Source organism: Olea europaea, chromosome 21 (genome assembly GCF_002742605.1).
Source record: "Olea europaea var. sylvestris chromosome 21, O_europaea_v1, whole genome shotgun sequence".
NCBI lineage: Eukaryota > Viridiplantae > Streptophyta > Magnoliopsida > Lamiales > Oleaceae > Olea > Olea europaea.
The window spans coordinates 10647074-10672478 of record NC_036257.1 but is presented as its reverse complement, the minus strand read 5'-3'; the positions used below and the strand labels follow the sequence as shown (position 1 = coordinate 10672478).

The 25405-nt window shown below is 34.9% G+C and overlaps 5 protein-coding genes across 7 annotated transcripts in view; 4 read left to right on the top strand and 1 right to left on the bottom strand.

The window, feature by feature from the left end:
* The window catches only part of LOC111370596 (auxin response factor 3-like), a 10672-nt gene extending 5872 nt beyond the window's left edge, over nucleotides 1–4800 (top strand). For 2 of the 3 annotated variants that reach the window (XM_022992387.1, XM_022992388.1), the window contains 4 exons: nucleotides 2218–2337; nucleotides 2411–2480; nucleotides 3359–3521; nucleotides 3623–4800. In XM_022992387.1, coding sequence (XP_022848155.1) covers nucleotides 2218–2337; nucleotides 2411–2480; nucleotides 3359–3521; nucleotides 3623–4569 — 1300 coding nt within the window. In that variant the 3' untranslated portion in view covers nucleotides 4570–4800. Of the gene's footprint in view, nucleotides 1–457; nucleotides 689–821; nucleotides 907–1261; nucleotides 1353–1441; nucleotides 1607–2217; nucleotides 2338–2410; nucleotides 2481–3358; nucleotides 3522–3622 lie in introns of those variants that run through there. The other variant, XM_022992389.1, reaches the window with a different exon arrangement.
* A 74-nt stretch (nucleotides 4801–4874) lies between these two features.
* Nucleotides 4875–8837, top strand: LOC111370597 (MLO-like protein 2). The gene is made up of 14 exons (XM_022992390.1): nucleotides 4875–5365; nucleotides 5552–5609; nucleotides 5712–5863; nucleotides 5991–6107; nucleotides 6311–6371; nucleotides 6708–6796; nucleotides 6890–6964; nucleotides 7058–7146; nucleotides 7241–7290; nucleotides 7380–7420; nucleotides 7510–7683; nucleotides 8090–8125; nucleotides 8212–8340; nucleotides 8428–8837. Exons 1-14 carry the CDS (start codon nucleotides 5237–5239, stop codon nucleotides 8743–8745), a joined length of 1518 nt encoding a protein of 505 aa, XP_022848158.1. The 5' UTR covers nucleotides 4875–5236; the 3' UTR covers nucleotides 8746–8837.
* A 3817-nt stretch (nucleotides 8838–12654) lies between these two features.
* On the top strand, nucleotides 12655–13447 carry LOC111370595 (glutaredoxin-C9-like). The gene has a single exon (XM_022992386.1). The coding sequence runs from the start codon at nucleotides 12802–12804 to the stop codon at nucleotides 13228–13230; it is 429 nt and encodes a 142-aa protein (XP_022848154.1). The 5' UTR covers nucleotides 12655–12801; the 3' UTR covers nucleotides 13231–13447.
* Nucleotides 13448–18511: 5064 nt separating this feature from the next.
* LOC111370105 (homeobox-leucine zipper protein ATHB-52-like) lies at nucleotides 18512–18985 on the bottom strand. Its single transcript, XM_022991807.1, has one exon. The coding sequence runs from the start codon at nucleotides 18983–18985 to the stop codon at nucleotides 18512–18514; it is 474 nt and encodes a 157-aa protein (XP_022847575.1).
* Nucleotides 18986–21834: 2849 nt separating this feature from the next.
* On the top strand, nucleotides 21835–23406 carry LOC111370104 (NAC transcription factor 29-like). The gene is made up of 3 exons (XM_022991806.1): nucleotides 21835–22000; nucleotides 22319–22579; nucleotides 22922–23406. Exons 1-3 carry the CDS (start codon nucleotides 21835–21837, stop codon nucleotides 23392–23394), a joined length of 900 nt encoding a protein of 299 aa, XP_022847574.1. The 3' UTR covers nucleotides 23395–23406.
* The last annotated feature ends 1999 nt before the right edge of the window (nucleotides 23407–25405 follow it).

The following is a 25405-nucleotide window of genomic DNA, read 5'->3' as shown; positions in this document are numbered from 1 at the left end:
TACTCGGAAATGTGTTTGCGTGTGTTGTAAGATCATATAGTTGGTGCGTAACTGCAATAATTCAGCTTAAATTTCTCGTGTTTATTGTCAAATGCAAAATTTAACAGCTTTTGGATACTTCCTCAGACGATCTAAATAAATGGTTTTCCTCTACCATTATATGTTATGGAAAAATTATAGATGAGTATAATATTCTTATCTAGAGAGGCACTTTACTCTCCATTTGGTATCTAAAAGAAGCTACTTTTCCTCTCTATATCTAGAAGGAAGATCTGGATTCTGGGAATTTATGCTTCAATGTAATATTTTTATGTGAAATATGGTAACCTGAGCAACTTTTATACTTTTAATGAGCATAAAGAATTTCTGTGTTATTCTGGCTATCTGAAATGTTACTTTCCTAGGAATGCATCATTTTAGTTTCTGTATGGCCTCTACTTTCTACGTGAACCATTACTAGAAAGAATGACGTATGACCTTTCTTAGAAAGTTGTATGATTTTGGGCAGATTGAGAAAAAATGGAGGGATAGGGAAGTTGAAGCAGAGACTGAAGATGAAGACACGGAAGGTGCTAGGACGTCTATTATACCACACATGTTCTGTAAAACTCTCACTGCTTCTGATACCAGCACTCATGGTGGTTTCTCTGTTCCTCGTCGAGCTGCCGAGGATTGCTTCCCTCCTTTGGTAACTTAAATCACATTTGACTTCCAGTTTTAATATGATATTACCAATTGTTGATGTTGTATATTAATAAGATTAGAGTCATTTCTTTATCTTGTTTCGCTATGGTGATGGTTTTATCATACTTTGTTTTTAGGACTATAAACAACAGAGGCCGTCTCAGGAGCTTGTTGCTAAGGATCTACATGGGATTGAGTGGAAATTTCGGCATATCTACAGAGGTATGAACTTTGGAATCTATTTGCCAATGCTATGTTTGAATGTATGGGATTTTGTGTAAAAGCTCATTGTACTGACTGATTTCCTAATTTTGTGAATTTGTTATTTATTAAAAACTTTTGGGGCAGGTCATACTTTGTTTTTAGGACTATAAACAACAGAGGCCGTCTCAGGAGCTTGTTGCTAAGGATCTACATGGGATTGAGTGGAAATTTCGGCATATCTACAGAGGTATGAACTTTGGAATCTATTTGCCAATGCTATGTTTGAATGTATGGGATTTTGTGTAAAAGCTCATTGTACTGACTGATTTCCTAATTTTGTGAATTTGTTATTTATTAAAAACTTTTGGGGCAGGCCAACCTCGAAGGCATTTGCTTACTACTGGTTGGAGTGCATTCATCAATAAAAAGAAGCTCGTGTCCGGAGATGCTGTGCTCTTTATAAGGTAGGATATGAAATAATAAATATTTTAAAAGTGATAAATGTTTAGTTATATATATTTTCTTATATATATAATATGGGCATCCATTGCAGGGGTGGGGATGGAGAACTCAGGCTAGGGATCCGAAGAGCCTCCCAAATTAAAAGTGGTGCTTCAATTCCAGCTTTCCTTGCCCAACAGTTTAGTGCTAGCGGCATTGCTAGTGTACTTAATGCCATATCTACACGAACTATTTTTAACATTTGTTATAGTCCAAGGTATTGAGTCAACCTAATTATTAACAAATTTGTCTTTTGTTAAAAAAGATGGTTACTGCCTGGAAAGTATTGAGATGATTTTTTTATTTTTTATTTTTTAAGAGATTCAAATGAGTTACACCTAACTGTATCCTACCTGGTATGGCATCATTCTGATACATCAGCTGAAGATTTGTATTTTTACTGTCCTTTCTTTTGTGGTAATGCAAACATATATTGCAAAGGGACCACTTCACGATACTGACTATGATGCATGCTTGTTCGCCAAAATGGCTGATGAAATCTTGTAATGTGATGTTTTTGATGAATTATATCTTATCCTTGTGCTTTGTTGATCAAATTTTCTGTTCGCTATATATTTTATGTAAGATGCTAGATATACTAGAGATATGCTTGAGATTCATGTGGTTCACCTGGATATTTATTTCTAAAAATTCAGCCTGTTTTAACATAATAACATTTGTGATAGTAATCTATTGGCATAACTGCTTTTTCACTTTGGAGTGTGTGATATTGAGATTTCTCTACAATGTCTAGTACTTTTGTTAGTAATTTCTATTCCAGCTATTGTGCTGTGGTTTCTAAGTTTCATTAGATAATATGTTTTGCAGGGCTGGTTCATCCGAGATTATTGTACCTTGTCATAAATTTACAAAGAGTGCTGGACGATATTTTTCTGCTGGAATGAGGTTCAAGATGCGTGTTGAAACCGAAGATGCTTCTGAGAGAAGGTTGGTTTCTAGAATTTCTGAATTTCATTTCCCTGCATTGTCAGGAAAATTGATATTATTTGGGTAAGTGCAGTGGACTTATTGTTGGGGTTAGTGAGGTCGATCCTGTTAGATGGCCTGGTTCAAAATGGAGGTGCTTATTGGTATGTATTTGGCTTATTCCTGCTTTATATTTTAATAGCACAGTGATTATCCTAGTATAAATTGCATTATTCAGCTCTAGCCTTCACTCTTTCTAGTGTAATTATCCATTATATTAAGTTGAACCTGGTACTTTGTTCTTCAGGTTTGCCTTCATTATAAATAAAATCAAAATTTTTGTCATGCAGTTGATTACTAATATATTTTCAAACTATTGCCATAGCATCATAGGTGCCCACCGCCACTAGTAAGACAAAGATTAAGCTACTACTAATTTAATGTTTTTTTTTTTTTTTTTAGTATTTATAATGCTCATTATACATCTAAGAATATGAGAGATTTAATTGGAAATTGAAACAATTATACTTGGTGTAGTACCAGTTATTAGTAATGGTCTCCAGAATTATTTGCTGAAGCTTCGTATGGTATTTACTGTGATGTCCTTCAAAGTTTCATATCTGAGATGTCTACTGAGGCAACCCTTTGTATACCCATAACTACTTATGGAGTCTTAACACTTTCTTTTCGGACGTCCAACTCTCGCTTACAAGAGTTGCTAATGCAACCTGCAGCGACCTATTATCTCCTAAAGCTTATATGTGTTGAGATCATGTGTTAAATTATTTACGATATCCAATTCACTGAGCATTGGTTCTGACTCTCTAGTCTTTTATGGTGTGCTTTGTGCTTTCACAGTCATCTACTAATGATAGATTATCCTTCATCATATTTTTTATTTCATTAATGACCGAAGCTTTTTATATGGCTGGTGCTTTGGTGCCCAGCATCTGTCAGCATCACTGGCTGTTGTGCAGCTAGTTATTATCGTGTCAGTAGCCATTTTTTTGGTGACATTAATGGTCTGTTTTCACTTCTGCAGGTTAGGTATGATGATTTGCAGGTCAATCGCCTTCATAGAGTTTCCCCTTGGGAGATAGAGCCATCTGGTTCAGTGTCTGCACCTGGCGGCTTCGTAGTACCGGGTGCCAAGAGAATCAGGGTCGGATTTCCTGTAACAAAGCCAGATTTTCCAGTTCTCAAAGGTCTTTTCGTGTTCTTATTTTGTCTTATTGTATTTATACTCATTCCTGCTGGTTGCTTGGTGGCTCCTCTAAGAGTACTTACTAGCCTACACTTCTTGTAGATGGGAATGAAGTTTCAGACTTTGGGGAGCCTCTAAGGTTCCAGAAGGTCTTGCAAGGTCAAGAAATTTTGGGGTTTCGTACCCCGTATGCCGAAGTTGATTCCCGAAGTCAGCATCCATCAGCAATGAGGTGCTTTCCGGGTAACAATGGTTCTAGGATTTCTGCAGTGGGAAACAGCAGTAGGCACCTGCAGGCAGACTCAGAAAACTCCTTCAGGGGGGATTTTTTTCAATTCCATAAGGTCTTGCAAGGTCAAGAAGCAATTTCAAGAGGTCCAACAGCTAACAAGGTGCACGAAAATGGCGTCAGTAATGTTTTGAATGGTTTTCAGTTGCCAACTCATGGAAATAGTTGGTCCAACTTGACCCACACTCATATGCACCCTTCAGCAGCACTTATACAGGCATCATCCCCTTCCTCTGTGTTGTTATGTCAGCAAGCAAGCTCTCCACCACCTAGATTTCAGGCATTACATTCTGGTAATCAGAAGAATCTCGAGACTAGAGATCGTGACAAATTTTATATTTCTGAACAATTCGCAAGGAAGTTAACATCCTGCTCATCTTCTGAAAGTGGTGATACAAGGGAAGATCTACAAGGTTGCATATCTACGGGTGGTTCAGAAGAGCACAACCAAATGGGTTTTCTGCCGTCTCCCCTTTCGACTCCCCCATCCTTTAAAGGCAACAACAATTTTGTATCAATGTGCAAAAGTAGCTGCAGGCTCTTTGGTTTTCCGTTGAAGGAGGGATATGTGGCTACAAGAATGGGTAGTCGTCCAACTGAATCTGCTTGTTCGTATAGTCATGAAAATACTTTCTTGGCCCGTAATGAAGAACAGCTCTATCCAAAACCTCCGTTAGCAACCAAAATAATCGGTAACAGTTGTACCAAAGGAAGTGACATGCATGCAGTAAGAGAGCTGCTTCTCGATATAGAGCTTTAGCAAGTTACTTATTCCTGGAATTCTGATGTCTGTAATCGATCCACTATCTATCCGAAGACTGGAAATTTTCCCTATTGAATCATTGTAGTATTCATCTTGCCTAAGTGTAAATTAGTCCTAAATTAACTGGCTAGTTAGAACTTGTACTAGCATTATGCATGACTGTCTGAAGGTCGGTGTATTACTTGGAATCTATGCAGGTTGAATTTTATCTTTCTAATTAACTGAGTTTATTGTGCTTTAAAAAAATTGTATATTTAAATATTAGGAAAAGATTTTAAAATAGAAGTTTAAAAATTTTAAATGGGAACAAGTCCATTCCATTCCATTCCCCGTGTTTCTCACGGGATTTTCTTTCCTAGACTTACGTGTCAGCAAGTAATTGGTCATAGCAATTGTAAATGTGAAACCACCGAGACCACGTCACCGCTTTCGTCTACTCTGGGTACTGTTTCAGGTGATGACTCGTATGAGTCGCAAATGGCGCCTACGGAATCTGACGGCTTGCATTGCTCTGCATGTATTGACCAAACTGTGATTCTGGATACCGGCTTTTTATATACCTTTCGTCACATGCTTTTTTATTGTCCTAATTTCTGCAACAGAAACCCATTTCTCCAACACCAAAAAAAAGACGAGAAATATTTGAAAACAACTGGTGTCGAGAATGGCTGGGGAAAGCGGTGGTGATTCTGCAACTCTTGAAACGACGCCAACATGGGCGGTGGCGACGGTTTGTTTCTGTCTGATAGCAGTTTCTATACTTATAGAACACGGTCTTCATCTCTTAGCAAAGGTATAATTAATAGATTTTGTAATATTGATTTTTTGGTGAACATGTGGATAAGACATAGGAAAAATATTTGGACTTACGTGTAAAATTATTTTAGTGCAAGAATGTATGGTTCTGGGAAAAAACGACTAAACATTGTATGCATACTCTTCAAATTTCAAAATACTCATGCTTTATCATTTTGTGCAGTACTTGAGCAGGAAGAGGAGGACATATCTCATTCACGCTCTTAACAAAATCAAATCAGGTTAAATTTTTAAGCTTGGGATGAATATATAATTGGTTAATTTTCAGAATAATTTTAAAATATTGATGTTGCTTATTGTCCTTGAATTTGCCAATCATGTAGACTTGTTGCTTTTGGGCTTCATCTCCTTGTTGCTGACCGTATGTGAAAAGCCAATTGCAAATATATGTATTCCCAAGGGTGTTGCTCATTCTTTTCTTCCGTGCCACAGCTTGACAAGCGAGGAAGAGGAGGAATCCAAATGTGAAGAACAGGTACTTTATATGTAGCTTGGAATAGTTCTTGGAACGTAAATTGGGGTTAATGAATTTGATGCAATTAATTAACTTGTAAATTCCAGATTTTAGTTTCATCTTATTGATTTTTGAAATTTTGGAACAGGATAAGTTATCTTTGATTTCGAGAGTGGGCATCCAGCAACTCCAATTGTTGATATTTTTTCTAGCTTTCTTCCATGTTTTGTCCAGTTTTCTCACATTCAGTCTTGGGATAGCTAAGGTAATTATATTCAACTTAGTTTTGCTCTTTTTCATATTCTTCATCTAGAAGAATTCTGTAAGTTTTTCTTTTTACCTTGGATGGTAGGCCATTGATGTTGGATTTCTCTTGTGAATTGCCAGTATCTGTAACTCATAAAAAAAGGGTAGTTTCTGGAACAAGTTTTGAATCTTTGATTAAGACTGCTGTTTTTGAATTTTCAGATGAGAAGATGGGAACATTGGGAAGCAGAAACTAGGACTTTGGAATATGAATTTTCGAATGGTTAGTGAAAGGTCAATCTCCATGAATAAAAGGGCTTGATAGATTTTCATACCTATCTGACGAGTTACTAACTGAAATAATTTTCAAGTTCCAAGTACACAAGATAACAAAAACAACATAATGAAAAGCAAGAACATCGATACATGGTAAACTGAAAACCAGAAAAACCAGTTTTGTGACATGCAAATTTATTGATCATGTTGCTGGACTCTGGTCTTGTAAATGCCAGAACCATTCATGTCCTGCACTGTTTTATCTTTTCCTTCCCAATGCCTGTGATTATCGTGAACAATGAGTTCAATGGCTAGAGAATGATTCATAAGTTATGCTGTCTAGATAACCGGAGGTTTCAGCTCATTCATCAAACATCATTCGGAAGACGACATCTTAAATTTTGGAGTGAACATCGGCTCCTCCGTTGGCCGGTTAGTTCTTCACCGAAGAGCCTCTTAGCTTCTGATATCTCATTTTCATGCTACTGTTCGAAATAAAACCTGATGTTTGCCATATTCTACCAGGCTTGCTTTCTTCGTCAATTCTATGGATCTGTTTACAAAGTAGATTATTTCACTCTTCGACATGGATTCATCGTGGTAGGATACCTCTATATGCCTATTATATGCATGAAAACTTTTCACAATTCAGCTTGAAATTTTACTTCACGTTTCATTCACATTCTGTTTCAGGCACATTTTGCTGAAGAAAGTGATTTTAATTTCCAAAAGTATCTAAAGAGAGCACTGGAAAAAGATTTTGGTATCGTCGTGGGCATGAGGTAATTCCGACCACCAGGTCGGGCATCTCTAGTCGTTAATTCTTTCATGTAGTGGCAGTTTTTGAATTCTGATATAAATGTCTATAATTTGCAGGCTTTGGATCTGGATCTTCTCTGTACTCTTCATATTCTTCAATGCATTTGGTAATGTACCAAACTCTTGACACAAATATACGAATCCTGAACATTTTGCTAATATCCCTGATTGGATTTCCATGCCTTTCTTGATGCAGTATTTCGCAACTATTTTTGGCTCCCATTCATTCCGCTATTGGTAACAAAATGCTATAAATGAAGATTACTTTGTTTTATTTCAAGAAAATCAAGATAAATAACTAAATAAACCAATTATTCACATTTCAGATGTTACTGGTTGTTGGGACAAAGCTGCAAGGCATCATTACCAAAATGTGCTTAGACAGCAGCGATAAATCTCATGTTGTTCAAGGAACTCTGCTTGTTCAGCCTGGCGACCACCTCTTCTGGTTTGATAGACCAGAATTACTTCTCCATCTCATGCACTTAATCTTATTTCAGGTACTTAGATTAATACTCTTAATATAATTATGTTCCTCGTTCCTAGTATGCTCAAAGTTTAACTGTGCATGTTCATCACATTGTATTGTATATTACTGGACACTAGAATAGACAAAATTTAGTTTTTTCTTTCTTGTTATAGTAATGTCCAGTACTCTACGATCCAACTTAGCTAACAAACCATTAATTTACTACTGCTTCCATCAATGCATAACTTCTAAACTACCAACCATTATCTTGTATCAACTGTAAATAGAAATTTTTAACTTGAGAATATTTTGAGTTCAAATATCATTGTTTTTCGATCTCTTCAACAACTCTGTAGACAAATATTTGGCATTTCTTCTGTGCAAGATTTGTTTGTCTCCGTAGCACTGATTCTTGAATACCTTGTTCGGCATTGCAGAACTCATTTCAGTTGGCATTCTTCGTGTGGTCTTGGGTAAGCACAGTAAAATAATATTCTTATTTTCTAGTTTTCCTAAAACAAAAGCACATAAAGAATGACCAGTTGTGTTTCTTTAACAGTACAAATTCGGTCTGAGATCATGCTTCCATCGGAAAACTGAGGATATCGTCATAAAACTCATAGTAGGAGTAGTGGTAAACTTTCTCTGTGGCTATGTGACTCTGCCTCTCTATGCATTAATCAATCAGGTAAACACCATTATTCCTCCACAAGGAAAAGATTGAACTGGTTCCATTCTTCATGTCATAAGTAATCCTAATGAAATCAACTTACAGATGGGGTCATCAATGAGAAATTCTGCTTTCACAGAAGAAGTGATGGGAGGCCTAAAAAGGTGGCGAGTCAAAGCAAAGAAAAACTTGGCTGATAAGCGTCACAAGGATTTGGCACGTCGTTCTTTAGATGGTTTGCTTGATACGTCAGTTGAATCCTCTCCATCATGCGGTACTCTTGATCCTTCGTTCTCTATAGAAATCGATTATGCTAGTGACAGCGGTGTTGTATCAAACGAAAATAGCGTTGCAAGAAGGCAACCTGAGCAGCATCAGAAGCCGGGATCTTTCGAAGGTTTTGAATTGAGTAGAACGTATTAGTGAGTATTGAAGACACGGCATGTACATTTGAATTTATTTCATCTCACCACATTTTTAGTTTAGAAAAGTTGTTTGAGGATGCTTTTGCAGAATATTTGTTTTTTTTCCTTTATGACCTTGTATCCAGGGAACTTTTGCCTTTTCACATTATTAATGTACACAAGTGTCGAGTACTATGACATTATTTGTAAATAGGGATAATTGTAGCGAAGGCCCCAAACTTTTGAAATATTATCAGACTTTTCCCAAACATTTGATTTGTGGCACCCATCACCCCTAATCTTTCCAAACGTTGCACCTGAGGCCCTTTTGGACGGCCTTCATTCAAAATTTCGTCAGTTGACCAAAAAAATAATTTTGACCACATTTTAACAATTTTTAAAGGGGCAAAATGGTAACTTTATATTAAAATCAAAATAAATAAAAAAACAAGGAAAAACAAAATTCGTCCTCTCCCCTAACCCACCCCCAAATCCCCCAACAACAAATTTCATTCCGACAGCATCTTCTTGTTTTGTTGTTTCTGAGAAGTCATTGCCACTGCCTCAGCCGTTGCTCTCTTCTTAGTCGCCAAGCGAGTGACTCTTTTGCAGTTCTCTTTGTTCGCCATTGTATAATATGACAACGAATGCAGATTCCAAGAAATCCAGAAAGAGAGAGAGAGAGCGTAGTGTGCAAGGATGAATTGTTTGTGAGAGTAGTGGATGCAAAAGAGTTAAGGGTGTATTTTGTTGATCTGCATTTTTCTAAGTTTCAAGGATGGGTTGGGGGCTTTGGGGGGAGTATTGAAAAGTTTTGATTTTTTTGAATTTCAAGAATCTGAGATTTGTGTGGAGACTGTTTCCCGATCTGCATTTTTCGCAAAATCTTATTCGTGTGGAAAGAATAGATTTCTACAAGTTCAATTATCTCAATTTTTCTTCTCCACCTTCGTCTAGGTGTAAAACAATGTTTAAAGGGGCAAAATTGTAACTTTATATAAAATAAAATAAAAAGGAAAAATAAAATTCGTCCTCTCCCCTAACCCACCCCCAAATCCCCCAACAACAAATTTTATTCTGACAGCATCTTCTTGTTTTGCTGTTTTTGAGAAGCCATTGTCACTGCCTCAGTCGCTGCTCTCTTCTTAGTCGCCAAGCGAGTGACCCTCTTGCAGTTCTCTTGGTCCGCCATTGTATAATACCACAACGAATGCAGATTCCAAGAAATCCAGAAAGAGAGAGAGCGTGGTGTACGAGGATGAATTGTTTGTGAGAGTAGTGGATGCAAATGAGTTAAGGGTGTATTTTGTTGATCTACGTGTTTTTCTAAGTTTCAAGGATGGGTTGGGGGCTCTGGGGTGGAGTATTGAAAAGTTTTGATTTTTTTGAATTTCAAGAATTTGAGATTTGTGTGGAGAGTGTTTCCCGATCAGCATTTTTCGCAAAATCTGATTCGTGTGGAAAGAATAGATTTCTACAAGTTCAATTATCTCAATTTTCCTTCTCCACCTTCGTCTAGGTGTGAATATTCCTTCCAAACCAGATTGAACGAAGAATTTTTTTGGTTCCAATGGGACTGGAACTCAATTTAGGAGGTAATGAAGGACGTGTTGGAAGAGGAATAGAATTACTCAAAGGAAGCAGCCACTTTAACATTCGCCGGAAGGATCCTCATCTAGAAAGTTTAGATTTTTCTGGTTCTCATGGGGGGATTTGGGGGTGGGTTCAGGAGAAAAGATGAACTTTACTTTTATTTTATTTTATTTTAATATAAAGTTACCATTTTGCCCCTTTAAAAATTGTTAAAATGTAGTTAAAATTATTTTTCTAGTCAACTGACAAAATTTGGAATGAACACCGTCCAAAAGAGCCTTAGGTGCAACGTTTGGAAAGATTAGGGGTGACGGGTGCCACAAATCAAAGGTTTGGGAAAAGTCTGCTAATGTTTCAAATATTTGGGGCTTCTTCTGCAATTATCCCTTGTAAATATTGTCATTTTTTGTACTACACATTTGAATTTAACTCGCATAGATCGCGTTAAGAAAAATGAACGATTGAGTTATTTTACGTTTTTTGTGAATTGAATGATTAATCAGTGGTGTGGTTAACTATAAATTCATAGCTAACAATACTTAGGGTTCATTTGAGAGGGCTTTTGAAAATCAGAAGTTGTATTATCTGATTAGAAGAACTTTTAGAGAAAATTAATCTAAAATACCTTCCATACGAAATTATTCTACAAGAAGTAGAAGGAAGAATAGAAACCCTAATAAAAAATGCTTATTCTTTTGTTGTTTTAATTTATAAACGTACCTTTTCAATCACGGAGTCGTGAGCCTTTGTGTTCAAGTTTCTTATTTTAAACAATGTAATATTTTTCTTCTTAATATTATTTTTTGTTAATTAATTCAAGAATCGATTATGGAGTCTTGGTCTTTGTCTTTATAGGGCATATAAAAATTATTTTAGGTTTTCACATAGATTTTTAATTTAAAGTCAAAAATGGACAAACTGTAAGATGGGAAAGAGAGATTAGTATGGAACCTTTAGACTAAATTCTCCTATAATGTGTCAGTGGACCGGTCGAGTCCAAAAGTCGCAACCCGTTAAAAATCAAACTTTTTCACGGGTTTTCCTTCATACGCTCACATTGGCCTCGGGCCCTCAAATTTCTATTATTAATGAATAGCTTTTTCAACAGAGAAACCAACCGCACCGCTTGCTGCCGGTCCTTAATTAAAAGCATTGACTCGTTCAATTAAAGCATCTGTTTTTGAAATAGTATTTTTTTTAAAAATATGTGATTAAAAAAAAGAAAATATTTTAATTTATACGTAATATTATTTTATTGAAAATTGTGTGATTGATAAGAAGAAAGAGAAAAATGAATTATAATTTTAATAGGACCAAACAGGATATTAAGAGGCTCAGAAATCATCTCTAAAGTTAAGGGGTATTTTTACATTTTTGAAAATTATTTATTATTTTCACTTGTTTTTTAATTAATATATATTTATTTTAATTGTTAATAGTTAGAATATTCAATATAGTATGAATAATTTAATTAGTGAAACGTTGAAATTGTAATTTGATTAAGAATAATGTTTGTGGTACAATGTCGTGTCCAACGCGAACACACGGCACCTCGGCATTGGCTGAGGCGCCCATGGGCCCGGATGTGACAGGCTCCTCGGCCAATGTCGAGGTGCCGTGTATCCGCGTTGGACACCGCATTATACCCGTAACATAACCCTTTGGTTAAATACAGTCACAACAGAATGAGAGCCTTTTAAAAGCTAAAATTAAATTATTTAGAGTATATTCTAGAAACTCTTCAAATGTAATATATTCTTTAATTTTATAAAAAATAAAATAAAAATTGATCCTGAATATTAAGATCCAATTGATTCTCTATCTTAAAATAGAGAATGAGTTTCATCGTCCAAATTTGACAAGTCAAACTTACCCACAATTTTTACTTTATAATGATTGAATTTAATAAATTTTAAACATTACTGTTTCACTTATTAGATTATTTCAATTTTTACTTTTTTTTTTTGGGTTATTGACATCTAAAAATGTATGTTAAAAAAAATTGAGGAAATTCAATAAATTTTTGTGAAAAAAATTAAAAATAACATGTTTATTTAATTTATGAATAGACTGCGTAAATAAATTTTTCTATGTTTTACATTTGACGGTTGACCAAAAAATATATTGCGAATTTGTGATTAAACAGTGAATTAGGTGGCATCTAAGCTGGATTTCTCGTGTTTGACGATTGATCAAAAAATATTTTGCAAATTTGTGATTAAACAGTGAATTAGGTGGAATAATTAATCCCATCATTAAATAATTAAAATAAATCCCATTATTAATGGAATAATTATTCAATTCATCTAACGGTCGAGATTTGGTCATAACGCCCAATTAATGACACGTCCTCACAGAAAACGGTGACGTTAAGAATTACGTCACACCGTTGACGTTAGAGGCGCGGCATCTCACAACAAATTACTCAATATAAACCCCACCACTTTCCCAAAAGTCACCTGCTTTTACCCCAATACTCACCATGCAGAAGGCACTCCAATACAGAGACTGGCTTTCAACCACCACAGGCGGCGGCGCCACCAATCCTCCGCCGGGGAACATAAGAACAGGTGACGATGACGAGGCGATTGTGAAAAAACTGGTGACGGAAAATGCGGTGGTGGTGTTTGCCCGAAGAGGTTGCTGCATGTGCCATGTGGTCAAGCTTTTGCTTCACGGCCATGGCGTCAACCCTACCCTATTCGACGTGGATGAGCAGAACGAAGCTGCTGTTATGAATGAATTGTCAAAGATCATCACGGCGGAAGAAGGAAGCTCCGCTACCGGAGCCAATTTTCCGGCGGTGGTCGTCGGCGGAAAATTGCTTGGAGGTCTTGAAGAAATCATGGGCGCTCATATTTCCGGTGAATTGGTGCCTCGTCTGAGAGAAGCTGGTGCCCTTTGGCTCTGATAATCTGAACAACCAAGAAAATTTTGGATCCAAGTATGCTGTAAATTTTCCTCTTTATCAATTATCTTTCTCTGGTTTCTGAACAAATTCAACCCAGAAAATTGGTTGAATAAGAAGGTGCAGATTATCCAACTTTTTGGCTTATTTTTGTGAATAATTAATTAAAATTAGTCGGGACCATTAATTTGCGTGGCCTTGTTGGATTGGTTGGATATGACCTCATGGCTCATGCTTATCTTCTTACATCAAAATTGTCGTCACTTATTAGCAGTATGCCAGAATTAATTAATTTTAATCAGTTGATCTAATGACTTATTTACGTCAACTTAAAAAACACTTTCTTGTATATTGTGGAGAAATGTGTAAGCATTTCCTCAAAAAGTGGATGGAAGAAGTCTGGTAATTTCATTTTGGCAAAATTACAGTAATGGTTTCTAACTTTTATTCTGTGTCAACGAAAGTCCCTAACCTTCCATACATATGCACTTGAGGTCCACCAGGACGAAAACCGTCCAAAACACCGTCGGTTGACCAGGAAAATTCCTTGAACTATTTGTTACCGCAATGATTTTATTGAATGTTGATATCATTTTTTCCCTAAACTTGTCACTTACTTTTTGAATCCGCGTAGGAGCTCATGCTGACTAAAAAATGAAATTGCAAAAGTACACGTAACAATTACACTAAATGATGTAGCATGTCGAGGTCGGGCACGTTAAATTGGACGTGCATGTTCGAACAACATGTATAGAAGAAATATTTGCGACATAATTTATTAATTCACACTTTGTGCGAAAAAAAAAAAAAAAGATTTGGGACCGTAAAGTAATGTTTTAAACGGTAGACATACGAGAAATACTTAAGAACTTGCCATTTGAGCGATATAATAGCTAGAAACGGTCGCTAGTGCTCCGTAAATTCAAGTACAAAAGGAAGAATCAATCCAAACACATTTTGATATCATAAAAAATATTCTAGTTAGAAATGAATATAACAAGAATGTCTTAGTTTTCTTGCAATTAAACATTTTAAGAGTGCGTTTAGTTCAATGTATGCCTTCGACGACATTAAGGATCATTATATATTAAAACGAGTTGGTCAAAGGTAACCAAAGCATAGAATATATAGTAACCCGAGCTCACGAGCATTCCTAGTGTGAAAGTTTGAGAAAATTAGTTCTCAAATTCCGTGGGAACAACTATTATGCTAACCACTTATTGGAAATTAAGAGTGTCTATATTAACTTTATGAGATTATTCTTTTCACCATCTTAATTAAGTCAACATCATTTTTTTTTTTTTTTTTTTTAAGTTAGCACTCTAATCACACTAATGGTCACCTAATAATTGCTTTAAGTATGCACCAAGCCTCGAGGGCTTTACATATGTAGATGAATGTAGCAATGGCAATGGGCCGGGTGGGATGGGTTGGGGCAAGAAGGAGGTGGGCGTTCCAGTTCCTTGTCCGTCAGGTATTTTTTGTCTCCTTACCCTATCCTCATACTCGATTAAGGCGGGATGGGACGTGATAGCTCTCCTACGCCGTTCATCGTCCCATTTATTCTTCTTGATTTTTTGCTTTTATTTTTTAATATTTTTATTTGATGAAAATCATTGCTTTTCTTTTTCAAATTGTAAAAAAATTAATGTTTCCTTTTGAAATGATGATGATTCTTATCTTTTAGTGTGATAAAAAAATTGTATTTTGAAATGAAATTTAAACAGAACTAGGACCATGTCCCTCGTATCACCCCAAGGGTAACGACCCCAATCTCGTCCCAACTCGTATCAAATATAATGATTTTTTTAATTTTTTTTTTGGTCATCCCTATATGAACATGATGAAAATCACTTTGTTCACAATTTTTCTTAGAAGAACGCGGTTCAGGCAGTTTCGGACTTTTGACAAAATTGTCCATGGAACTTTCTTGAAAATAATAATGATAATAAAAAAAATAATGAAATAAATGATCTCTAACTAAGATTTCATTGATGGTTGGTATTTTTGATCCAAATCAATATTTTTCTGGTGATTCGGACGAAATTATTGATAAGAATACTATTGGTGATCATCGATTGTACTTCTGGTAAGAAATCGTGAATAATCATCAATGATGTGATGGTTTGGCATTATAATTGATATTAATATATTTCATAATTTAGACATAATTACCAACAGTGATGTCGTAGATAATCACAACACTTTCGTCATCAATTACTTAATGGTATTAAAGTTAATGATGTTATCGAGAATCATCGACATTGCTTCAATCACCGGTAAGACACCATCAATTTATTGTTTAACCCAAAACAACACTGTCTTGATGACGTCATTTCTTAAAAATAAAAAATAAAAATGGTCCCGACGAAATTGTTATATTCTTGTCTTTGGCCAAATGACATTTCTTTCCGTCCTTCCTTCTTCACCCTTTCTAGTGAGACATTGGCACATGCCACTCTCTCTTTACGCTTTACAGAAATACATCTTCCTTCCCATTTTCTATGGTATTTCCCATTCAGAATAAAGTTCTCTGCACAGATCCATTTGCACGGGGTCTGTACAAGGGCTCTCATATGGGGTGGACCCCATGTGTGCAATCCATCCCCATGTATGTGCATCTGTACAGATCCTGTGCAAATGAGTCTGTGCAAATAACACAACTGTTCCTATTCATCCATCTCTTTCACTCACAAACATTAGGCTCCTCTATTTTCTCCACCCGTCTAATTTCTAGGCCTCGTTTGGTATCCATTTTTGTAAGAATGAGATTGAAAAATATAGCCCTTACGGGATTCACACAAAAAATAGAAAGTCAAATATGATAGCTTGATGTGATGGATAACGGTTATATTTTTCATTTTTGTAGTCAAAGAATGTGAATCAAACAAGAACTTGTTCTTCTTTACAGTTACATATTTTTAAGGTTTTACAAAAATAGTTTAAATTTAATTACATTTTTATAAAAAAGCATTTTTCGGTTAATGCACCTTCAAATATGACTACTTTGTGAACTCTTCCGAATTTAGCCTATATTTGGTTATGATGATTTTAATCTAAGTTAAAGTCAAATAATCAATATTAACCACATTTTTCATAGGTTTCATAACTTTTCAACCACATATTTCAGAAACTTCTATCACGGTTTGTCAAAAATTTAATTTTAATCCCTACCAAACATCGTCTTAATTACATTTCAATTCCACTAGTCGATTTTGGCTAGGAAAATCAAGATTTCCCTTAAAAAAATTTCTTTGAAACGTGTTACTCTCATTGAATGGTTCAATTTGCCAATCAATCTAGAAGAAAAATCATATTCATTTGTGAACTGAAGGTGGCGTCATTAGTGGGGTTCTCAAGTCAAATTATAAAATGTCATTACATATCCACAGTGACGTGATGGGGAAATGGGCATGAAGGTATAGATAAGTTTTAAGTGATTTTCACAACAGATATTGTTGGACCACAAAGAAATAGTGAAAAAAAAAAAAATCCTTTTTGCCAAACATGCTCTTGACAAGCTAAACTAGAAAAAGAAAAGTAAATTTCTGATAAAAATAGGTAAAGAGTTACTTTTTTAAAAAGTAAGTTTTGAAGTAGAAAATAAAAAAAAATCTAAAAAACTCAAATATGCCCTTGTTTGAGACCCATTTTGAAGGAATAAATGAAATTTTGAATAGTGTATTCATGTGAAATGTGTGGTTAAAAAATAAAGAAAAATTTTAAATTTAAGTGCGATAATATTTTATTGAAAAATGTATGATTAAAATGATATTAAAATACTGTAAAATAATATATTTATTCTAAATAATGGAGCTCAAACAAGGTGTATATTTATTGATAAATAAAAGTAGCCCCCAGGGCACATCTCCAAGTGGTAAAAGGGGAGGGTGGAGAAATCCAACTTTGTTTGAGGCTGTCGCGTCAAGGGTTCGAATCCTGAAATATGGATATGGCTCTTGGGTAAATACAAGTGTACAAGCAGCCTTCCACCCTATACCTTTGGAGGCATAACCTGTGATTTACCTCCCTCACGATACTTTAGGGTAGGGGCGATGGGGGACCCTTAAGGTTGGAGTTCAACCTTTTTTTTTTAATAAATAAAAGTACTAAAAAATTAACTTTTAAACCTAAATTGTTCCAAGTGGAAGTTGTATCATTATAAGGGTAAAATGAGTTGTACTAGCTAGTGGAGCCTATCTTGATGTTAACAATTTAAAGACGTGCTGATTTGATTGAATACCAAATGTTTGACAATCAAATATGCTATAATTCGTCAATAATGCCCAACAATTGAACGAACGAGAAAGTTTCAATTTTTTATTTTTATTTTTTAATAAAACAATCAAGAAACAATAAAATTTAACCTAGACTGGACCATCCCCCTCGTGACTGCACCACATTGGCATTTTGATTTATGTTATTTAGCGAAAGATTAACTTTTAATGTCGTAAAGTAACATTAAGCCCCTATTTGATCCCCATTAAATTAAATTACATTACATTTCATTTTTCTCTCTCCTATTTTCAACCATACAATCTTCCATAAAATAATATTATACGTAAATCAAAACTTTTTCTTCTTTTTCAACCACTCATTTTTCTAAAAAATACTATTCCCCTCATTTTCATTTTCAGGTAATGGGAATCAAACGGGGGCTAATAAACACGTCAAAAAGGTAGCTCAAGGGCGAAAATCGCTAATGATTCTATGATACGAAATTTTACTTACCACCCTCTCTATTCCCAAGTAAGAGGTGAGACCAGTGTGTCAATTTGTGGAACGTTTCAAATTAATTTATACAATTTTGCTTTGTTACTTGACCTGTTACATTGGAAGAATATTGTAAATCAGAAATAAGTTTACTCGATTTTTGGAAGACCTACCAAGGAAGATTAGGGAAATCTGGGTCTTTGATAATCTTTAGAACACTGTCCCAGAGTAGTAGTGAATTATTCTTCAAGTACAAATTATTTTAACAGATTTTCTACAGAAAACACAACTGTCTCATAGGAATTAACTGCTGTTAAAAATAGTTTTTAGCAACAGCAAATCACAGGGAGATAATCTGTACTTAAAGCATTTTTTCTTAGTATTACCTCTATCAAGAGTAGTTTACATATCATCTCTCATTGGAATATTATTCCATCGGAAAAGGCTGTCAACAGACAATCGATTCTGATGCATTACAAGCCAATCATTTCACATATATATACACTAATGAAAATGAAGTGTTTCTGATATTTTTAAATTTAATGGAAGTAGATTTCCAAGTAAGCCAAGATCAAGCAAATAAGTCATCCCCTTCTATTGGCCCAAACTGGCCTGCGTCACGGATAAAAGAAGCATAGGGCTCCATATCCAAATGATTCTTGGAGCTATGAATCAAATTGGTGCTTCCAACTTCATCAGACGAGCTCGAAATTGAAGAGTTGAAGGTTTGTAACATTTCTTGAACCTTATTTAACTCGTCCTTAAGCCTCGCTACTTCTTCTTGCAACTTAGCATTGTGCGATAAAATATTTTCGAGTCTTAACTGCAAAATTTTGTGATCAATCTCGAGACTCTGATTCTTGTCACGTGCACGTCTGTTCTGATACCATGTCGCTACTTGCCTAGGTGGCACGCCTAGTTGTAATGCGAGTTGGGACTTTCTACCTGGGTCGAGCTTGCTATCGAAGTTAAAATTAGTTTCCAAAAGCATCAGCTGGTTTGGAGTCAGCCTTTTCTTTCGAGTTTGAGATCGAAAGGAATCCATTACTGCTACAGCCTTGAAGGGATGCCAAAATCTGAATACTTATAAATATTATGGAGGTTTTGAGTTTCAATCAATGCCCTGGAAGAAAAACTGTGCCTTGTGTCATTATCATAGATTGCTAGAAGTCATCACATGGGTGTGGCCTACTGATGACAATATCCCTTGAACATAGAAGAAAATATGAAAATTAACACACAGTCCTAATTATGTATGCATTTATGGATGCAGGTTTATACTAATATTAAGTTTATTATTTTAGCATTCACAATTTTCCTGGATTCTATTCTTGAATATAACTAGATGCTTAAAAACTTTGAATTAATTTTCTTACAGTAATCTAGGCAAGATGAAAAACTGGTAGTCTGCTGAAGAAGTTTCAAAATTCAGTCACCTATGCCATAAAATAGTTCTTAAAGAATTTCTTAATTTCCCGACACCAAAAGGATATCGCGTATTCATGAATTACATCATCTAAAAGTTTAAGATAATGAATTACATTACATTTTTCTTTTGTTTTATAAAAATGAAGAGTTTATAAGCAGAAACTGAAATTATAATTCTATCAGTATTAAAAAAAGTTTGAAATCAGCATAATAGAAATGTCAACTGACTGCGCCGACAATAAATTACACAGCGACTTATATTAAAAAATTAATGCTAAGAGTGATTTGTTTGATAATAGCTACAAAAACATGCCGTCTGGAGAGGGGAAATTAACCCTTTCCCTACTGAACAATGGCTTGATTAGCCACAAGAGTTGAATTTCAGTTTTGGTTATATCATAGCACCTAAAGATACAGTATTTAATTATCCCTATTAATAACTAATAAAAGATTTATATATGTATGAGAAATCCAATGTGCGTGTAAGCCTGTAAGGATACGAGCCCTATCTAAGAGCTCAAAATGTAACACATACTAACGTTGAATATTTGGATAATCTTGGAGACAGTGGCGGATCCAGGAATTCATGTGAGCACAGGTAGCCCGCCCATTATTAGGAAAAAATTCCTGACGAAGCTAACAAAGCTTAAAGTCATCAGATAAACATGGATTATTAGGAGCAAGTGGGTTATAGTAGTTCAGCCACCTCTTAAACTCATTAAAAGCCATACATAAATGCAGTTTGCTTCTCTAGTTCTTGCATTAATGTATTAAAGTCAAGCATTTGTTTGGAGTTGACTACATTAAACACGATCTGAATCCCTTAGGCATGTCATCTATCAATCTTGTCATTTTGAGGCAGCCCGGAAAGGACTGGGTATATCCATCCATTTTTTTTGTTCTTCTCATCTTCTGGATTTTTGAAGGATAATCCTATAAGAGAATTGAATATTTCTCTCTACTTTTCTACTCTGTAAACAAATGAACAGTAACTTATCCAAGACAAATGATGGAATTTCATTGGTCTGATTTCGCAGCTACCTAGGTTTCAGGAATCAAATCCTGGCTGGATTTTGATGGTTTCTCATATTAAAATGCTTATCTTGTTAATTATTCATGTTTCTTTTTCAATAGCCTCTGGATCATGTATAAATTCCATGGGAGACAAGTCAGTCCAAAAACAAAGATATTTTCTAATAGCTCAGCTTTCAACAGAAAAAGTTGAGTCCATTTATCTTGGCTCCTTAGTTATAAGCATGTTTGGCAATGCTTAAATTATAATTCTCCAATCCAAGTTCAAAATTTGACCAGCCGACATATTACCTTTCATTGAACAAAAGTTTTTTGACTAACATAATCCTCCAATCCAAGTTCAACATTTGCAACTTCCTCACCAAATAAGATCAGATGTTTACTTTTCTTTTCATCTTAATTTTATTTAATGTAACACTTCATGACAGTCAAATATGCTATTTCTCTCATTTTATGCAGTCATGTAGTTGGCAAATCCAAGGATAGCATATTCTAATTCCGGTGTATCCATTTTACAACTAAATTCTTATGCAATTTTCTTTCTTGGAAATACCTAACAAATTTTAGTTTCGTCTGCTTTTCGAGTGCAGAGAACATGAAAAACATTTACAGTATGAATTGACTGTTTATCTTTAATTCTTATCGGCTATAGCTTTAAGAGATCACGATCTTGTGTTCCTCCTGTCTATATAATATTAATGAAGATGGAAAGTTTATCTAGTGTTTATTGTATTATTGGTAGGGATGGCAAATTGCCTTGTCGGCTCGGACTGCCTGTGGCTAGATCCGAAAAAAGTCCGAGCCGGTGGCTCGAGGCTCAATTTCACCGAGCCTAGGCTTGGGGCATGCCCCATCTTGGGGGTGTGGGCCTGAGCCCAGCCAGCCCGTGTGGTTTGAGAAAAAAAAAGGAGTAACAGCTCAAGCCGAAAGTTTAGGTCAAGTCTCAATTTTTTGGTCGAGCTTTTGCTTTGCTCGACTCGACTCAGGCCAAAAAAAGCTCGAGCCGAGCCCAAACCTCGAGTGTCGGCTTGTTGACACCTCTAATTATTGGGTACTGCATACTGAAAATATATAAGGGTAAAAGTGTGGATATTGATTAGTTGTTCTCTCACATACTAAAAAATGACCATCTTTTCTCTGAAATAAACGATGCAATTAACCTTATTTAGAAATTTCAAGTTCATAATTTTTTTACGAAGCTTCTCCTTTTTGTACGTAATAGAGAACGGGGGGTAATCCATAAATTAATCGCATTATAGGCGGATCAATGCATTGCAAACTGACAATCACTGAATTACATAAGACCAGTATTACATGAAAATTGGTGATCAAACCAAGAATTTTCTTTTATATATATATATATATATATATATAGTCTCCCTTCTCTACGAGTACATATGTAGATTCCAATTATCTTCCTCAGATTAAGGTACGATGAATAAAACCATAGATTTCTCTCTCCCTCCAGGTTTCAGGTTTCATCCCACTGATGAGGAGCTTATGTTTTATTTGAAGAACAAGGTTTCTTCTTCAACTAGTCAACTAGCTTCCTTAATAGCTGAAACTGATCTCTACAAACTGAATCCATGGGAACTTCCTGGTGAATCATCTTTTATTTGTCCCTTTTTTCTTCTTTACATGGTCCAAGGGACGAATATATTTGTATTTATATTTTCAATATGACCTTTGAATAATTTATCCTTCCAAGACTTTAAATTTGGATTTTGGATTCAATACTGGACCGACGACAATCTCATCTAAAAGTTTAATTATATGCTGATAAGCAAAGAATGTTTCGTTGGTAATGATTGATATTAAGGTATGCTTGGTACGCAATATTACATAAGAATGGACAAATTTCATTTTCATTTTTTTGGTTAACAAGGCATTATAATAAATTATGTATACATTTCTGTAGACAAGGCTTACTTCGGCGAAAGTGAATGGTTTTTCTTCAGTCCCCGTGATAGGAAGTATCCAAATGGCGTGCGTCCCAACAGAACAGCTACGTCTGGCTATTGGAAAGCTGCAGGAAAGGACAAGCCAATCCTTTCTTCCCGTGCGTCGCAGTGTGTTGGTGTGAAGAAAGCTCTCGTGTTTTATAAAGGTCGCCCCCCGAAAGGCACAAAAACTAAATGGATGATGGACGAGTACAGACTTGTCAACACTAGCCATCAATGTACCTCGAATAAAAGATCAATGAGAGTAAGTCCTATACTTTAAAATGAAGTTTCAAAATTCTATAGTAACTATACTTAAAATTGAGGACATTTGTTTGCCTCCTCTTTGACAACTATCTGGTCTAAAAGTTTTAAGTTGTTGTAAGCTTGATTCAGTTTTTCAATTTTTTCATTTAAGGCCCAACATTACAACCTTTTTTTATAAAGGGTTGCGTTAGACTTGAAGTCCGATCTTTTGTCTAGTCGATCCGTTGCCACCTCTTTTGAAAGTTTAAATTGTTAAATAGAAAGAAATTTATGTCTTCTACACCAGAACAACGAGCTTTTTATGCATACCTAAGCATACCTAAGTAATTCATTGCAGTTGGATGACTGGGTTTTATGCCATGTTCGCCATAAGACCTATGTCACAGAATCTGGAGAGCGTGATGGCAGCAGCAGCAGCTTTGAAAGTCCACTGCCTTGTGATCTTGAGGAGCATGGAGAAGAAGAAGAAAATTCAAACAATAACACTCAAATTATGGATCATCTTAAAGATTATGAAATCATATTCCAAGAAAGTGAAGCAGCAGTAAATGGAAATGGACACCAAGACTTGGAGACTTATAAACAACCCTCCATGTCAAATGGGAATTATGACTCTAAAGAAAACATGAATTCCTGTGTAAAAGATGCTTTGGAAACAATCAAAAGAGTGCTTTCTCTGGGAGCTTTAGATGAACAAGAACAGTCGGAACACCCAAACAAGAGATTTTGTTTTCTCACTACATCCAGTTACAAGGAAAATTCCGTCAGGGACGACCAGATGTGCTAATTAAAGAAAATTGAAGATAAGAATGAAACAAAAAAGGTGGAGATGATTGAAATATTCTTATAGTTAAGCACACAATTGAGGGGTTTATTGTCCCATTCACAGGCTAATTATGCTGCATGCCAGTATTTGTCTTCAGCAGTATTATTGTGAAAAATGAGAACTACTCTCAAAAGAGCATTGTAATCTCTTTTCTTATCTTGTTTCGATTCAGATGAACCAGTCCATGTGAGCAAAAAGAAAAATTATGTCAAAATTTGAACCCAATGCCGGCAGCAAAGGTTGGATCTCATACAGATGGATTTGATTTTATTAAGATGATTTACTTAATTGACATATAACATTACAATAATTTAAACAAAATTTGGACCTTAGCAAGATTTGCTGGCCATATTTCTTAGTTCTCTTGAGTGATAAAATCTTGGGGTTTTCTAACTTTTATGTTTTGAGAATTTTGATTGCTGAATGCCATCAACATTACTATCCTTAAATATATATATCTAAATAAATATTTGAAAAATCGGGCATGTTAACAATTTGGTATATAACCGAACAACCAATTCGATTTGGAAAGTGACCAATTCAAACCAAATCAATTCAGCCCATAAACCGAACCAATCCAAAGTGATTATTATCCGGTTGGTACATTTTATGTAAAGTCTCCGAAATTTTCACATACTAGAATTTATTTATTTTATATACTATATTTTAAATTTTGAAAGTTGGGGACTAAAATGATAAATATGTTATATTTAATTTTAATTAGGTCATAATTAACTGGAAAGCTAATTATGCGCAACTAAAAGGCTTTCAAGGAAGTATGGGGTCACGAGTGGACCGTTTAAATCTCAAACTCTCCTTGGATAATTTAGAGTTTTTTGACAAAACCTTTCAATTTTGCAAATATGCAAATAAAGAAACTTAAACAATACCTGGAAATTAAATGTGCCTAAAATATGAATTTTTATTTATTTATTATTATTATCATCATTTTTTTTTTGTTATTCCTAATTGACATATCATAACTTAAAGGCTTTCTAAATTCTTTTGTTACAATTCTAGCCAATTGAAATCAAGCAATACTTTAAGGGTCCATTTAATTGCAAAAATGAAATTTGGGTGAAAAGAAAACGAATTTCAGGGAATTGAATTGCCTAAAAATTATTTTTCTGGGAATTGTCAATTTATTATATTTCATTGGTATAATTTTCCACGTGAAAAATGTTGAAATAAAAGTATTTTTTGGTATTCGTTTGATTTTGTTTTACACGAAAATTGTCAATGAAAGGGATAAAATGTACTGGTATTGGAGATATAATTTGTTTCCATTGTCAAAGAAAAAAATTCAAAAAAATCATCTATCTTTTGGTGTCCGTTTGACTTTATTTTACATGAAAATTATCAATTAAAAAGAATTATTTTCTTACAATAATTCTTAAAACTTATTTCCATTGCAAAAATAAAAAATAAAAATAAATAAAAAACCTGGAATTCACTTTCCCAACATACCATATAGGTGGGAAAATGAACTCCTTCAAATCAAGGAAAACATCCTCGTGGGAGGGCACCATGGAATTTACTTTTCATGGAAATTCTTTGCAATCAAACACTCACAATTGGCCAAGATGGAAATTAATTTCCATTTTCCATGAAAAGTGATGCCTATCAAACGGAGCCTAAATATAATGTGAATCACATAGTTATATGCAACATATTATAATTAAATAGGTTAATTATTGATAGAGTAATGATAAATATATCGATATTGGATTCATTGGATAACTCACAATTAATCATGTATACTAAGTTCGAGAAAAATTGATTTGAATAAGTCAATTCTAAGATATTTCAGTTAGAAGAAGTTGAAAAAAAAAAAAAAAAACTAATTTTTCAATTTAAAGTTTTGAATGAAATGGTGCTGTTGCCGCGTGTATGGGATTATTTTGATTTTGAATTTGTGTGGTTTGGTAGACACATGTAGAAATGGTAGGTAAGGTAGGTTTTCTTTATATGA

Excerpts from the sequence above, each read along its gene's own strand:
- LOC111370597 (XM_022992390.1), top strand. The coding sequence starts at position 5,237 with ATGGCTGGGGAAAGCGGTGGTGATTCTGCAACTCTTGAAACGACGCCA. Across the intron at positions 7,147-7,240 it reads GGTATCGTCGTGGGCATGAG|GCTTTGGATCTGGATCTTCT; the intron begins GTAATTCCGACC and ends TATAATTTGCAG. Across the intron at positions 8,126-8,211 it reads CATTCTTCGTGTGGTCTTGG|TACAAATTCGGTCTGAGATC; the intron begins GTAAGCACAGTA and ends TTTCTTTAACAG.
- LOC111370595 (XM_022992386.1), top strand. The coding sequence starts at position 12,802 with ATGCAGAAGGCACTCCAATACAGAGACTGGCTTTCAACCACCACAGGC.
- LOC111370105 (XM_022991807.1), bottom strand. The coding sequence starts at position 18,985 with ATGGATTCCTTTCGATCTCAAACTCGAAAGAAAAGGCTGACTCCAAAC.
- LOC111370104 (XM_022991806.1), top strand. The coding sequence starts at position 21,835 with ATGAATAAAACCATAGATTTCTCTCTCCCTCCAGGTTTCAGGTTTCAT. Across the intron at positions 22,001-22,318 it reads GAATCCATGGGAACTTCCTG|ACAAGGCTTACTTCGGCGAA; the intron begins GTGAATCATCTT and ends ACATTTCTGTAG. Across the intron at positions 22,580-22,921 it reads TGTCAACACTAGCCATCAAT|CATACCTAAGTAATTCATTG; the intron begins GTACCTCGAATA and ends TGCATACCTAAG.